Below are 17,114 nucleotides of genomic sequence, written 5' to 3'. Positions count from 1 at the left end.
ATGCATTACAAATGACACTGCAGTCCTGACACAAGTTACAGTACAACTCTAGGATAAGATTAAAATCACCTGTGTGAGAAAGAGAATACTGACCTGAAATTCAAGCTCACTGTTGTTATGCTCCTGGCAGAATGTTAGTAACCTATGAAATAATTGTTGTTAAAATGTGGATTCCTCTTTTTCAGTACTCCCCCAGCATGACAATGAGTGTGTGATCCATACCAAGTCTCCTCATGAAGACCGCAGTGAGTTGGCCCTCTTCAGAGAGCTACTACAGAAGAAAATTACAAGTCCCAGTGTACAGTTTAACAAAAGGATCTCAGACACAACCAGACCCACCATCTTTTCCTACCATCTCCCCAGTTTTGTGAAGAAAGTGGGTCCAAACATGATTCAAACAACTGTAAAGAGTGGCATAACAGAACTGCCCAAGAGTGAACTGCAAACAATTATCTGTGTATGTATAAGTGCGGATAGATGTATATGTGTGTGGATATGTTATATTGACATACATACACACACATATACATATATAGACCTGCAGGACATTGTAAAATATTATCACATGACATCTTAAGTAGAAATAAGATATAGAGACTTTATTCCATCTTTTTTTCACGTTTACATTTTAACTATTAAAATTTGCGTTCCCTCTCCCCCCCGAACTGTTCTGTGCTACGTATATCACTGCTTTATAAATTATTTTTTAAGGTGAACCCAAATGGTCAATTGTTCTGATTTTGTAAATGTCTGCCATCATGGATAGGAATAAAATTGCTCATAAGAGGGCTTTCATAAACTTGTATTTCATACCAGTTACCCTGTGAATCTCAAACTGTACTCTCTCAAGAAATAGAAGAAAGCTCATCTTAATTTTGTGGGGAAATTTAATAATTTGTCACCTGGCTTTGGTGGTGGTTGTGTTTTTTTGTGGTTTTGTTTTGTTTTGTTTTTGTGCTTAGTACCTTTAAAAATAGGAGCACTGAAGGTTATTTTTCTTCCTCAAATGAGGCCTAAGATCTGCAAAATCTACTTTAAATGGAAGTCTGAGTTTGATACAAGATTCTCAGTTTATTCAGAGTATTTTAAAGTTGCTGTAAGTGAGCTCCAATTGCTATAGAACCTAGCTATAACGTGGCAGGGCTTCTTCAGTCCTTGGAAATAAGTTTTCCCTTTAGCCTGATCTTCCATGTGCGTGGTGGCAAGTAGAAATACAATACAATCCCTATTACTGAAACCTCTTTTTCTAACAAACTACCAGCTTGTCTCCCTTTTCAATTGATTCTTGGCTGACTCCCAATTATCCATAGTTCTGATTATCAGAACATATTTAGGGTCTGCCAAGCGATTCAGATAATCAGGACTGTACTTGATTAGTTATTTTTCACCAGGAATACTAGAGTTGAACTCCTTAGAAACTTTCCAGTACATAATCACATTAGTGAACCAAAATGATTGAGCATTTTGTGGGTACTTCCCATGCAAGGAATGTTGGAAGGCTCATGCCCTTATACCAGAAACAGAACAGGAACAGAGGTCTGAGCCTTTTTATAAGAAAATCAGTATACTGTATTTCCAAACTTTGGAAATCGGGGTGGAAAAAAGGAGAGTGATTATACAGCTTCCTGTACCATCAAGGAAAAGGGGGGTAAAGCTCTAAAATCTAACATTATATTACATTTAATTCCTAATGACTCCCACCTTCCCCAAGAAAATGAAAGGTTGTACCTGCGTGGTATGAAAAAGGGTGATGTTCAGTACCTCAGGCACAAAGTGTCTGAATTAAATTCATTCTGCAGATACCAAGCAATGTTCACCCCTCAAAATTCACACCTCAGTGGGACATCCCCAAAATATGGTGCTCACCTGCAGATTTGTGAGGAGAATTTTGCCCTTAAATTGTGATAAAGGGTTGCATGTTATGGGGTCAGTGTGCAGGGAGACGCACATCACTGCATGTGTCAGGAGTAGATCAAATTCCCTATGAGCATATAAATGAATAAAATTAGAATGTCTTTTACCCCACTGTTGGAACTACATAAAGATTAATCTCTCCTTAGGCACCAGACTGTTACTTGAAATTGTATTCAAATTTTTAAAATTTTATGAAAAGTTTACCTTTAGTTAATAATAATAATAATAATGATAATTTGTAACCTTAAATTAGATAGAAGTATTGACATGGTTCTGTTTACTTTACTCCCGGTTATTATTGAGTTTAAGTTCATTTATTCATCTTTTGAAAACAAATAGTTTTTTGCTGTCTCTCAAAAAGATCCTTGGAACACTAATCAGTTTCACTTCCAAAAAATTTCAAAATTAGACCCCAATCCTGCAACACACTTGTATTTAACTTGACTACTGTGAGTAGTCTCATTGATTTCAGTGGGACTACTCACAGTAGTGAAGTTAAATGTGCTCACAACCTTAGTATTCACCACATAAATGAAATAACACCTTTTGTTTAAACATTTTCTTTTTCTCTTTTAGTTTTATATTAGTTTAGTTTATGGATTCCTTCATGGGGGAATAAATATGACCATTAAATAAAAATGATGCAAACCAGAATATAAAATAGAAATCATATCCTTTAAAATAGACCTGTCAAAAATGTACTAAATTTTCAGGACTATAATTTTAAAGGTAAAATCACTGTCAAAATATTTTCTCCTAGTTTACCTACAATAATATGATATGCTTCTGGCAACATAGAGTTTTTTCCTGTGATTTTTATCCCAATTTTATCCCACTTGTAGCACAACCTCTCAACTTCTTGTGCCCTCGCCTCCTTTTCCATCCCTTCCAAAACATTTGTGTTAAATTAAATTGCTGAGTAATGGGATAGATCCTGCATCACTAAAGTCACTTAGAATTTTGTCATTGGCTTAAAAGGGATCAGGATCAGCCCCGACAGTACTTAGGTTGGAATTATAGACCCTAGTCCTGCAAAGAATTAAACATGTACATATCTTTTCACACCTTATTAGTCACATAGACTCCAGTGAGACCACTCAGCTATGTAAAGTTGCACATGTGCTTGTCTTTGAAAGATCAGGGCTGTACATAATTAAAGATGGAAAAAGACCCATTTGATCATCCGATGCATCTCTTGAATTGTTATGACAAACTTCATCACACATAAGTAATGGATCTCTGCTACTCTTACCTTCCGTTTTTAGAGAATGATCCTGCAAAAGTTTACATACTTAAGTAAAGTTACTCACATACATGTTGGCAGGATCAGGTACTTATGTCATACATACACACGTTCTGCAGCTAAGCCACAGGGAATAATAGTTGTATTTGCTAAATATGCAACATATTCAAAGGATGCCTTTAGCTTTCAAATTTGTATCAGTTTTTTTGTTTGTTAACTTTCTTTTGCTTACAAAACTCTTTTATAAGTTTGCAGTATAGAGACCAAAATTGAGATGGAAGAAAATTTTATTTCCAAGCACTGATTTTTTTCCCTCCCACTGGTGTTTCTCATGCACTAGTTGTTGATGTGTGCTGTAACTGCTGTTTGTTTTTATGCTTATGCACCAGCATTGTCAGATGGAAATTGTCCGGATCTGGAAATAATGCTAATTTACGGGCAACAGGTCAGCTTTTGCAATAGGTTTTAAGATAGTGGTCTTTTTATGTTTTTTTTTTAATATGGAGAAGAGTAAGACCTGATTTGCCAAACACTTTTTTTTTTCAGTAAAATATTTTAAGAGATGAGATGGAGCCTTAGAACATCGAAAGCAGGGAATAGTGGATTTTCTTTCTCTCTATAGAGATGCCGGTTGAAATCCTGGTCCTATTGAAGTGAGTAGGAGTTTTGCCTCTGATTTCAATGGAAGCAGGATTTCACTGTCTGTGTAAACATTTGCAAAGGAATCTTCATGTCCATATTTTATTTCCACACAAAGGTTTTGTGGAGACAATAACTCCCCTTCCATATTCGTTAAAAAAAGGAGTGGGTGAAAGAGATTGTGAATCACAAGAACAATAGGCTGCCTGAAATGTACATTAAAAAGTACCTTAATATTTTTATATATAGATAGGGCACTTATATTATTTTGCTAGTGAATTTGTGTGTGAAGAACTGAAGTTGAGCTCTGTGTTGCTCCTCAATTTATTTTAAAATGAATTTAGAGTTCATGAAAGGTGCTGGGTTTGAAAGCCCTTGAGACTAGTCTTTTGTGCACCCCATACTGCCCCGGTAATGTGCCTCAAACTTGATCTGGAGGGCCTACCATTTAAAAGAGAGAGAGTAGTTCTGTCTCCAGTTCATGAAGTCATTAGCCTCTCTGCTGAGTGCCACAGTTGCCAATTTTTATTTGGACGCCTGCTCATTAGGAATTGGACCACCAGCTTATTAGACAATCAACTATAGTAATAACTTTCAGTCACCAACCTGCTCCAGTTTTGAAGTAGTGACCCATAGGTGAAAAGCACCATTTTTCATAGAATCATAGAATATCAGGGTTGGAAGGGACCTCAGGAAGTCACCTAGTCCAACCCCCTGCTCAAAGCAGGACCAATTCCCAACTAAATCATCCCAGCCAGGGCTTTGTCAAGCCTGACCTTAAAAACCTCTAAGGAAGGAGATTCCACCACCTCCCTAGGTAACCCATTCATGAGCCTGAGACATCCATCCCCCTATGAGCTTTGTATTTTAAAGGGAAATATTTTAGTTTAATTAATTATTTTGAGTAGATCAAACTAGCGGAGGTGATTAAAAACTGTCTTCTGTGTGAATCATAGAAATATGGGGTTGTAAGGGACCTCGAGAGGCAAGACTAAGTATTCCTAGACCATCTGTGGCAGGTGTTTGTTAAATCTGTTCTTTAAAACCTTCCATGATAGGGATTCCACAACAACGCTTAATAACCTATTGCAGTAATTAACTATCCTTGTAATTTGAAAGATTTTCCTAATACATAACCTCATCTCCCTTGCTGCAGATTATTCCAATTACTTCTTGCCCTAACTTTAGTGGACACAGAGAACAATTATTCACCATCCTCTTTATAACACCCCTTAACAAATTTGAAGACTGTTATCAGGTCCCCCCCAAGTCTTCTTTTCTCAAGACTAAACATGCCCAGTTTTTTAAACCTTTCCTCATAGGTCAGGTTTTCTAAACCTTTGAGCATTTGTGTTGCTCTCCTGTGAACTCTCTCCAGTTTGTCCATATCTTTCTTGAAGTGTGGTGCCCAAAACTGGACACCATACTCCATGAGGCTGGAATCTCTGCATCAGAAGGATAACAAATTCCTACAGTGGCTAAAACACATTTGGATTTTCCCCTGTCCCATGATTAGCAGATGAAATACTGTATGTAGAGAGGGTTTGGAATTAGATGGATAATTTAATGAGGGACCAGCTGTTACAATATTCAGAGTTGTATATTTTAATTTTTCCCCTTGTTATGACTTTTCAGCTGATAAATATTGCACTGATGTCTATTTCCTGGATCATTTAATTATTTGTTAAGTATTTTAGCTTTGTTCCTAGCCAACTCTAGTATTTTTTGTTGTTGTTAAATATGGGCTAAATTCTGCAAGATTTGGTCCTATACATTAAAAGTTGGAGGGCACAACAAATTTAGAGATTAATGATGCAAAAATAAAATTGCCAGCAGAAGTAAATTGCAAGTGATGATATAACACCTGATAGCACCTGTTCCAATCCCATTTGGGTTCGTTTGGGTGGCTTTGAGGGTGGGAATCATGTTGAAGCACATAGCTTGCAAATAAAAACTGTTAAACTCCCTTCCTTACAAGTGACAACTCATTTCTCTTCAAACAAGCTGATGTTTGTGGCAATTTAATATTAGCAAATGATCACATTAAGGATCTATCTCAATATTTCATGGTGCAAAAAACAGATATACAAAATTCAGTTCAGCCCTTCAGTAAATGAGTTATGCTTAAATACATTGTGTGTGTAACTTCCTTTGTTTCTCCAAAAAGCGACAAAGAGTCCTATGGTACCTTATAGACTAACAGACGTACTGGAGCATAAACTTTCGTGGGTGAATACCTACTTCGTCTGACGAAGTGGGTATCACCCACGAAAGCTTATGCTCCAATACGTCTGTCAGTCTATAAGGTGCCATAGGACTCTTTGTCGCTTTTTACAGATCCAGACTAACACTGCTACCCCTCTGATACTTTGTTTCTCGAGACATTATTGGTGTGGTGGTGCAAGCCCTTACTCATGCAAGTTGTCCCATTGAAGTCTTGATGCAACTGCTCATGTGAGGAGCAGGTTTGCAGGATTCCAATCCCAATTGCAAGAAATACATGGTTTTATTTGGCTTGTAATCTTATTTAGCCCTATACATAGGTACAGCAAAATGTAAAGGGCAGGTTGAAATCAACAAAATGATATTGGTTATGAAGGAAAAGAGTCCAATGAGCTCTTCATAGATACAAATCATTGTTTTGACTGCATACATTAACGGTAGTTCAATTTACCAATATTATCATATTTGCAACTTGTTACAGTAATAAAATGAGAATTAATAATTGGACCTTCCACTCAAAAAACATACTAAAACTCTCATCCTGCAAACACATGATGTCAATGGGATGCCTCACAGGCTTAAAGTTAAGCATATGTATAAGGATTTGTAGGATTGGAGCCTAAATTGTTCATTCTTGAGTCTTCCCTGAAATAGACACTTTATTTTTAAAATTTTTAGCAATGCAAGAGTGTATTTATGCATCAATATAATTGATACCTGGAATGGGATTTGGCTTTCTTCTGTTTCTTAATTTATCAGACCTCTCTCCACAGCTACCTAAAATATTTTTGTGAACGTGTCCTTTCATCTTGTTTTAAATTGTGCATTCATATTTTTTCATTAAAACAGTTAATAGCTGTGCAGTTTTTATCCAAACTTATGTTTGGTTGCTGTTCATCATTTAAGTTTAAAATATATAAGGAAGCCTCTCATGTAATGGGAAAACTTGCCATAAAAATGTATAAAGGTGTATGCCCTTTTCTTGGGTACATGTTTTCACATTTAATAAAAACATAGTTTCCATTTATAACTTGAAACCTTCAGTTTCTAGCCACCATTTAATTTCTATGTGTAAAGAGGTAGAAAAATAAATTGCTTTTGTTTTTCATTTGGATTCAGCATACTAAATATTTGCTGAATGACACAGCTTTGAGAAATTGGATCAAAACATTTTTATTCAATCGTTGTTATGAATAACAAATAACATTCAAAAACTGTGATTCCTAAAATCAAATGTGAGAAAATTATAAAGGCTCTATACACAAATATTTGAGTTTTTGTTTGCACCAATTTTTTAAACTGTATGTGATGGATGGCCATCTGCAGCCAGTTAGCTGTGTAGGGCTTTGTATTTGCATTAAGCAGACACTGAACAACACAAAGTGAACATACTGGCATGTGCACAAAGTTTGGTAAGTAGTGGATGATTCATCTGCAAGAGTACACAAAGCCATTCACTAAATTCCAGATACTCCCATGTGTGACAATCTCTGCTGCCTAATTATTCACTTCTGTAAATGCTACTGTGTGCGTTCACATGATGATGCATTTGGGGGCTTCCTCCCGATCTTCATATGCCAAGAAGAGAATCCCCAGTTTCATCTTACTAACAGCAAAAATTTGGCAGCACTAGAGTCTATATAGAGAATCCAGGGCAAACATGGATGATCTAAACAAGATTTTGTATTTTCTCAGAGCCCTGCTTTACTGAAATGGGGAATAGGAGAACTGAAACGCATGGAAAGTAGGATTGTATAATTTATGTTTACTCCTGCCCCTGCACAGAAGGAAATGATAACAATTACTTCTATACCCACTTTTGACAGAAACCAAATAAAATGAAACCACTATTAATAATTAATTGATGTGAAAATTACTACCATGTAATGGTGCTAATATCACTGAGGAGCCAAATTATCAGCCGTGTAAATTAGCTGTTCCTAGGTTTTATTTATAGAGTTAATGTCTATATTCCTTTTTTCTCCTCTCTCTTTGGATGTTGTTTTCCACCCATCCTGCTGCATGCCAGCTGTTTGCACAAAAATCGTGTGCAATTGCTGCAAGAATAATTTACACAAAATCCATGCAAAATGTTGCTTACATTTGTGAATAGAGTCCTAACTGTACATATATTATTTCATTAGAGATGTTGCAATAAATATTTTTTGTGTAAGAAATAGCCTGTTTCCTTAAGGCCTGATCCTGCACGTTGCTACGAATCCTCAGCACTAGAGATTAGGGCATGTAGCATCTCGCAGGATTGTGCTCTAAATCAGGCCACAGACACTCTGTGGCTCTTAAAATGATCTAAAACAAGAATTGCTGTTTCCAAGTGAAAATGGGGAGAAAAATCCATTCTGAATAAAACACACTTAATTGAAATAGAAGGATGCAACACTGTTTTACTAAAACTGTCCTTGGAAAGTCCATGATTTGAGAAGTGTACTTTATCAGTGAGAAACTGGTTAGTGACACACATCAACAAAAGAGATAGACAAGAATCAGTAACTGCCCTGTTCTTCAACATACAAGGGCAGCCCCCAGTGGCTATAGGTCCCAGTTGGAGACCATTCAGACCAAGGCGAGGTCCCCCTCTTAAGAGAGAACATTACAAACTGGGACATATAATCACCGTAGCTCATGACTATTATAAATAAGGGATGGGCAAAGTCTGAGTGCCTTGCCTTTTGACAACTAGACTAAGAGTGCATAAGAAATTAAAGTGTTTGCAGAAAACTGAAAGATGATATTTTTTAAACATTATTCAGAAATTTGACATTCAAAAATGTCAATAAAATATTTCCCAGAGCTATTAAAAATTTCTAAAGAACTCCCAGTTTTTATTTGACTTACCACCTTTCAGATATCAGAGGGGTAGACGTGTTAGTCTGAATCTGTAAAAAGCAACAGAGGGTCCTGTGGCACCTTTAAGACTAACAGAAGTATTGGGAGCATAAGCTTTTGGGGGTAAGAACCTCACTTCTTCAGATGCAAGACTTACATCTGAAGAAGTGAGGTTCTTACCCACGAAAGCTTATGCTCCCAATACTTCTGTTAGTCTTAAAGGTGCCACAGGACCCTCTGTTGCTTTTTACACCTTTCAGATGATTCTTAAATGAAAAAAAAAAAGAATTCCTAAGCAAAAACAGAAAAATCAGCATTAAACAATGGTATAAATGAAGTGGAAGCTGGAGCTTTGGGGGCTTTTTTATTTCTAATAAAATTTAAGTTTCAGGAAAAAATAATCTTTACAAGAAACGTATATAAATTTGTAGAGGCAATTAAAGAAATGTAAATCAAATTGATTTAATTGTGCAAAGACCAACTTTGATTTAGGCTTTTTGTGGCAAGTATCCCCTTGCAAAAAATCTGGTGGTGCATCTACTATTGTTTTCCTTTTTCTGTGTATGTGTGTGCGTGTGCACATGCATGCGTACATGCATGCGTATGCCTAATGTCTAAAACCCTTTATTACATATGTTGGCCTTTCGTGCATCTGGCAACATCTGCTTACTGTTGTGGGGAAGGAAGAATTTACTATCTGGTGGATTATATCTATTTCAGTTATTTAAAGCATTGGTAAACTATTGTCAACTTGTTCACATTTGCACAAGACATTCTATGTAGAAAATGTATATTTTTTAATGCTGGCATTATAACTTCGGCAATCATGCATACTCTGTACATTATTGTAGGTTTTGTGTAAGAAATCTTGTCACCATTGCTTAATACTGTAAATTCTTGTTTCAAAGCAAGAGGTGGCTTTTGATTGAACAGCCATGTGTATTTTATGGTACTGTAGTACTTGTTCTGTTGTCAAAACTTGCTCTTCACATGTGGTTAAAGCCTTGTTAAGCACGCTTAGGGGTTTCAGAATTTATTTTACACAGCACGTATATCAGCCATTAACAGGGACATTAAATCATATGTAACATAAGAAATTTCACCCGAGTTCAGGTCCTTTTAGAGAGCTTGATGTTAGATTTCAGTAAGCAATTGCCGGCTGCAGTTTAACACATTTCATTCTTAGTGTTGGGTATGCATCAGTGTATGCTTTCCAGTTCAATTGAGATTATCCCTCTTGACCCAAAGCCTGAGTAATTCGACCTTGTGCAGGGAACTAAGCAGGGAATGGATATCCTTCCTTTCACCATGTCCAACCCACAGCAGGCTACGGGACTACAGCATGGCACTTCACAGCCACTGTTCCCGCTTATAGGGTTCCTTGCCTCTGTAACCATATAAGCATGGATCCAGTGGCCCCTCCTCTGGTCTACTTCTTCTGCATCTGGTACTGAACACAAGTGCAGAACCCATCCTGGGGGCATGCAGGAGATAAGGAAGTACTACCTGCATACTATGCTCACATTCCCTACACAGGGCTACTAATGCCCTCCTCTACTAAATGAATTGCATTCTTAGTAAGAATTATTCAGGTGGCCTGCAAAGGAAAGTAAAATTGAACTTCCCTCCCTCCCCATTTTTTTGTTTGTTTGTTTCTGTTTTTGTTACTTTATATAAAGAAGACCTGAAATGTTGTAGGTTTTGATTTTTTTCCCTTTTTTTTTTTTTAATATATAATTTAGGAATTCAGACCCTGTATGGGCATGAATACTTTATGATAGCCGGACAACTAGTGAAACAGCTGACAGCATCAGCTGAGAGAGAAGGAATTTTTACTCAAACCATTTAAAACTGGTTTTTGCTTGTTTTCTTGAACAGCTATTTAACTGAAATAACTACCATAATTAACATTTTGAATAAAGGAAGCCTTTATTAAATTCTTGACACCTTCACCCTTTCAATTAAAATGTTAAAAGCACACAGTAAACATCCCTTATACCTCCTAGTGGTTCTCCCCAAAAAAATCAAGGACATATTTGTGATATTGGTAAGGTAAAAAAGAAAAATCTTTAAAAAATCATTTGAGAGCCTCTTTATATATCATTGAAAAGGCTAAAAGAGCACAAACCCAATTTTATAAAATAATCCTTTGCGGTCACCTTTAAACAACTAGACAGGTGTGTCATAGAGGAAGAACAGTTTCCAAAATTGTGAATTAGACTACTAGTCAATCCCGAATTTTATAAAGAAAGGAAAATCTTCATTCAAAATAAGCAGAAATTTAATTTGAGAAAACGAATAATAAATAAATATTCTAGGATATAGTACAGAAAACACTATCCTGTTTCCATACGAGGGTACACTAATAAGTTCAAGTGAATATAAAATCAAAGCTGCTAGTATGTGGGGGTTTCTGTAACAGCTGTTCCAGTCCCCCAAACTTGATCTTCATACTCTACAGCTGCTGCAAGAACCACTCCATTTCACACCACCACCCTATAAGAACATGATAGCTCAAAAGTTTCAGAAACAAGTCTCACAAATATCTCTGAGGGAAGATTTCGGCTTTAAAAACACAAACTAGTGAGCCTTACTTTAGAATGGAAAATCATTCCAGGTGCAAATCTCTTTAGATCTTGTTTGTGAGTCATTTTTAAAAGCATCCTTTTTAATCATTTAAGAAGGGAAGCACTAAGTACCCAGAGATCCAACTAGCTGCCTGACATCAATCACTTCACTTCCCAAATGATTGCGTCTTGCTTTGGGAGATATTTACTACTGTACCTGCAACCACGTGAAAGAGTTGCCCTCACAGTGCCTCTTTATTTGAATCATTGGTCTAAGTCCTTTAGAAAACAAATCATCTATCAAAGAATGGAGCATCCCACAACTACTCTGTGAAATGTTCTTCTGATCTCCACCATCTAGTCCATGTGGTGGAATTTTGGTATTAATGGCACCATTGTGCAGAAATGTGCACATTTAATTTGACTATGATTTTGTAGTTATGTATTGAGAAAGCCCTCCCTCCCCCCAGCAGAAGTGTCTCAGAAGGCTCAAAATGTAATACAATCACTGTGGTTCTCTAGTGTGAAAAGGAAGCCATCCCACAGGAAAAATTCATAGCTCCCTTGAATGCCATGAAACCAAGCTCCATAGTTGTACCCCAAGGAAAATTTGTGACATCACTGGAGTGACCGGGGTATGGCCAATGGGTCCATGAATTGTGTGGCTCAATCACAGAGGACATGTGGGAAGGTATCTTGCAGCGCTGCAGCTGCTACTACAGCCCATATGTTATCGCAGCAACCATGGTGCAGCTCCATGGGTATTCCACATCCTGGGGTCAGGTCCCCCATACCAAACTCATCTTTTGGACTTAACGCAATTGTGGGTGAGAATTTCACCCCAAAACAAAACTGGAATTTGTGTGAAATACTGTGTGATTTTCTGTACTCTTCAATCTTGGAGTCTAACTTTTCACATTAGATTCTTGCCTCCAGCATTTTGACTCTCTTATATTTTCCTTTTTTAATATAATTTGAGCTGATTTTTGTTTGAATAGTTTCGGGAGGTTTTACCCCCTTTTTAAAATGTTAACCGTAGTTCAGAGGATATTGTTCATTTTTTATTAATAATCTTTGATAGGTGCACAAAAGAGGTTCACTCATTTAAACTATCCAATAAGGAAACCATTATATAGGTGAACTAAAATCAACCAATCATGTTTGTTGCTGTCTAATTTCAAAATATTAGATAGTTGTAATCAAAAAGTGAATGTGCATAGCCTTTGTTTCAGATGAATTTTCTATGCATGGCAGTCAGCATTTATTTTCCTCTGTCATGAGTATTACTGAACAAAGTGGGCTGTTTGGAAAGTCAGTGATCTAGCAGTTCATAATTCAGGATTTTGAGAAGATCAGTTGTAATGGCAGTTCATGTTTTTCACACTGTCTCTTGTAAACCTCTGCCTTTTGCCACATTCTGATTTGGAGATGTGGGAATCCCATGCTTTAGATGATTAGCTCCTTGCGGGTGGTGTCACTGCATGGGCTGACAAACTCCTTGTGTAACATATTCTACCCTAAGCCCCATAGCCTGCACCAAACACTAAGCCTCCAGGTTTTCCTGTTATGCTAGTGCAACTTGCCAACACTCCCCTCTAATTATTGACACCAAATCATAATACTGATTGCAGCAAGAGCTCCCTCTGCTACAAGTTAAGGAACAGCAGAGATTAAAAAAATATAAACGTGGTCACTCATGCCTTTATCATGTTCATAGTGTGCCCAACTTCTCACAACCAAGGTGTTGAGAAGCAGAATTTACCTCTGAACTTGGCTTATCACTTCATCAGGCAAGAGTAGATTTCATTTTCTTTCATGAGTCTATCAGGAGCTGTATTGATATGTTTGCTTTGTCGTCTGAAGTGCAAGTCATTTTATATTGAAATGATTATGCTTATTGTGTGGCATTGTATGAAGTATTGGAAAAGGCCGTTTATTATGTGCTAATACAGTCACTGCTTACCAGTTAGATATTTCAGAGGCTGAACTGCAACCAAAAGTTATGTTCAAGAATCATCTTAATTTTAATGTTATACTCACATGAAAAAGGGGCTCTCTCTCTTGCTGTTTCTGGGTTTCATTGAATTTTAGGGAAAAGGGCAAATGGCGCAATTGTTGTAATTGGAAAAGTGACTGTGATGGCAGCTAACTGACTGCTTTTCAGGTGCATCAAAACAACAGGATCCATTCAGTGACTCAGCTGATACACTTCCAGCTGTCTTGGTAAATCAATAGTGAATGAATAATTTTTACATTCTAAAGGGATTTGCCATTCTGTGGATATAAAAGATGACCAAGCTGACCTGCCAAGAGAGGCAAAAATATAGCAATTAGTCTGTGATCATATGTAGTATTATTCATTTTTAATGTGCCATTATATTTATCCTTTCAATTTTTTTTAGCATTCTATGAACTTGAGCAGTTCAGAGGAGAAAAATAAATCTCTCTCATGTATAGCAAAAACAATTTATAATTTAAACTAAATGTAGACCACTACCATACCTTTTATTTCCTGTGCCTTAAATATATGAGTAGATAAACTTCCTCCCCTTTTCTTGGTGGTTTGATATCTTTAACTGCTGTCTAGTAACTCTGATGTCCTTCTTTAATATGGAGACATCTGACATAAGAACATTTGAGACTATTTGGGCTAGTGTGTACTTTTCATCCATTCAAGAATGTGTTTTATAATCTTATGAAGAATATGGCAAAGACTTCATACAGTTTGCTTTCTGCCATCTCCATCCATGGGACTGCACGTAAAGCAATTAGAAAGAAATATTGCTACACAAATGTGATTCTGTTTACCCAATACGGGCTCCATCCTGCATCTCTTGTTCACTCATAACTCCCATTCACTTGACAATTATTTGAGAAGGAGTTTGGGGAGTACAGAGAATGCAGAACGAGAACTTTCACAGAGGTGTATGCTGCTGTAAGCCAGTATCTTTTCAGCAACCAGAGAAATGTAGCGTTTTGCCAACTTCTTTCTAGTGAAAACACTGAGCGTGCTTAGCACTTAAACAAGATTCAGAGACACAAGTGTCAGACTGTATAATTGCATCTCATCTAATTTTGACACTTAACCACTAATATTTTATGAAGTATGAATCTCAATAGTATTTACATGCTTTGATTCTGATATACCAATCAACAGCAAAACTGAACGGTGAACAGCCAGGCTTACACACAAAAAAATCACATTTTTTTTTTAAAAAGGTTCCTTGTTTTGATTTTGTTCACTATTTCTAGAACATTTTCAACATTAAAGTATTTTTCTACATGGTTATCTGAGGCTTATCTTTCTTCACCAACCAGAATGGTCTTCTACACTGTGAAATGCAACAGAACTTCACAAATATTGGCTTTGTACCTGCCTAATGCATTATCAGAATTTTCAGCCAAGCCATAAAGCCTTTTATTTTATATGTGTTTGTGTAATTAAAGAAATTAGAAACTTCAGGTGGAAAGAAGTCTCCCTATCCACCATTTTACTCTCAATCTCTCTGATTCCTGGGGGTTCATAGTTGCCTTTTTGAAGCCACAAAGTTATCTCTTTAAACCAGTGCAGTCTAAGAGCTGTGTTAGCTTCCATTTATGGAGTATAGCATTTGAATGTGGAAGGTTCACGTTGGTAAGTAGGTGTAACATATGTCATTAGGGACATGGATACTTGCAAATAGGTTAGATAACAAGATAAAAACCAAGATGATATAAGTAAAAATGTAAAAATTTGGCATCAAAATCTGTTCTGGAATGGTTAAGGTTTTGTTTTGTTTTTAAACTTTTGTCCTTTATATGTTATTTTGCAGAAGAGGACTTTGGGGACTGTCAGACCACATGGGGAATTTTACAAATATATCACTCAGCAATCATTTTATAAAGTTGAACTTCTAAATGCACTATGATTTATTACAAAACATTTTCTTCTGCTTGCAGACATGGTTGTTCCATTTTGTGATAAATTAAGCAGTTAATTTGTTGCACTGCATAGCTGCATGAATTCATCCAGTGTACATATTTACCTGTGCTACATTATTTTGGGTTTTGTATTTGAATTTGCAGTATTGATTATTTTTGTATTTTACTTTGCCTCTGTTATTAGAATTGTAATAGACATAATTTATACATATGATTTTACAACTGTTTTGCAACCGAAAAGTCTTCTTTAAAGTTTAAAGTTTTATTGATGGAAACTCATTAAAAATGAATTAAGAATTATATTAACAATTGTTTTGTGTTTTAATGCTCTCTGTACATAAATATATGTCTATTTATCTGTTTAATGGTGCTTGTGTCTTGCAATTTTGGATACATTTTAGAATAAAGTTTCATTTTACAAGAATAAGTTGTATTTTCAAAAGCTGTGTCAAAACAATATTTTTTTCAAGAACAACTATGAGTATAGTTGTAAAATATGAATGTCTTCATTGTTTTTAAGTTCAGGCACTCAAACATTTGTTTCAATAATATATGAGCGTTTACTACTAAAGTTGCATTACTATATGTTGTGGCTGCATTGAGTTATTTCAATAATTGATATTCCAATAGTTAAACCATCACCCAAAAGAGCCATTGCCAAAATGTGTCCTGCAGTTGCTGAAGCCATCTGTAACAAAGGATTTTTAAGAGCCTTTTGTATGTATTGCATCATGACTATCAATGCTTTTTGGCTGTAATTTTCCAAGGTTTAAATTTTCCACGGTTGGAACTCTGATCCGACCTTTATCTGTTTAGTTATAGCACATTTTGAAAGGGGTCGTGCAGATGGGCTTGAACTAAAACTCCAGATTAGAATATCCCTGAATTTTGAGGACGTTTAGGTCCAAACCAGAGCTTCAAACCTAGCCCCTAGTTCTCTAAAGAGTTAACCCAACCTCCTCCACATCCCTTGGAATAACTTAACTGGGTGAAATTCTCATCTGGAGCCTAATGTTGCTGTTAGGACCTATCAGTGGTTTAACTGTGTAACTAAGACTAAGTACTGTTGCTCTGGCCAGATTTGTTTTCTAGCTCTAATGGCTTTATTTTACAGAAGATTTACTCACATCACACACAGAGCTCATCTTTTATTAACACGTTCCTAACTCCTCCTGCCACACTTTCTCTGAAAATACTCTGCTGTGTCTTGTACTTCACAGCACTCCTGAGATACGCTATTGTGCAGTACAAAGCTCTTATAATCATGTTGCTTCAATTACAAAGGCATGTTGTCAGGGGATGAAAACCTAATAGCTAGTACACTTTTTTTTTTTTAAGCTACATGTAAAATTGCACCTCTGGGTTTTTTTTTTTTTTCAGGTCTGCGCAGAAAGCTGCAAGCTTATCAGGTGAGAATCATGTCTTGACATTTATAAACTTATAAAACTGCTTTTGAATGGCAACGACTTCCGAAATCTGTAAACCACAGTGTTAAGGTTTAATTTGCTTTAATTCACTACCAGTTCATGGTCCAAAATATCCAATTCCTCTAATTCTCCCACTTGTTTAATACTGGCCACCTCTTGCAGTAGTCTTGACTTTGCCATATTTAAGGCTTTCTTTTAATGATTCCAATATTTGAGTTCAGTAAATAGAAACATGGGCTTCTCAAACTGTAGTTCACGGAGTCTTCCTTGGTCACATGCTGCTAGCTCCACCCCCTTATTCACAACTGAGAGGAAGGATGGTACAGTGGCCCTACC

General features: G+C 36.4%; 1 protein-coding gene across 4 annotated transcripts in view; it reads left to right on the top strand.

The window, feature by feature from the left end:
- The window catches only part of SSBP2 (single stranded DNA binding protein 2), a 286,817-nt gene extending 271,042 nt beyond the window's left edge, over nucleotides 1–15,775 (top strand). For all 4 annotated transcript variants that reach the window (XM_024104522.3, XM_005288174.5, XM_005288173.4 and 1 more), the window contains one exon: nucleotides 186–15,775. In XM_024104522.3, coding sequence (XP_023960290.1) covers nucleotides 186–215 — 30 coding nt within the window. In that variant the 3' untranslated portion in view covers nucleotides 216–15,775. The remainder of the gene's footprint in view (nucleotides 1–185) is intronic.
- The last annotated feature ends 1,339 nt before the right edge of the window (nucleotides 15,776–17,114 follow it).

Source organism: Chrysemys picta, chromosome 6, assembly GCF_011386835.1.
Source record: "Chrysemys picta bellii isolate R12L10 chromosome 6, ASM1138683v2, whole genome shotgun sequence".
NCBI lineage: Eukaryota > Metazoa > Chordata > Testudines > Emydidae > Chrysemys > Chrysemys picta.
The sequence above is the reverse complement of the archived record's forward strand: the minus strand, read 5'-3'. Positions and strand labels throughout refer to the sequence as shown.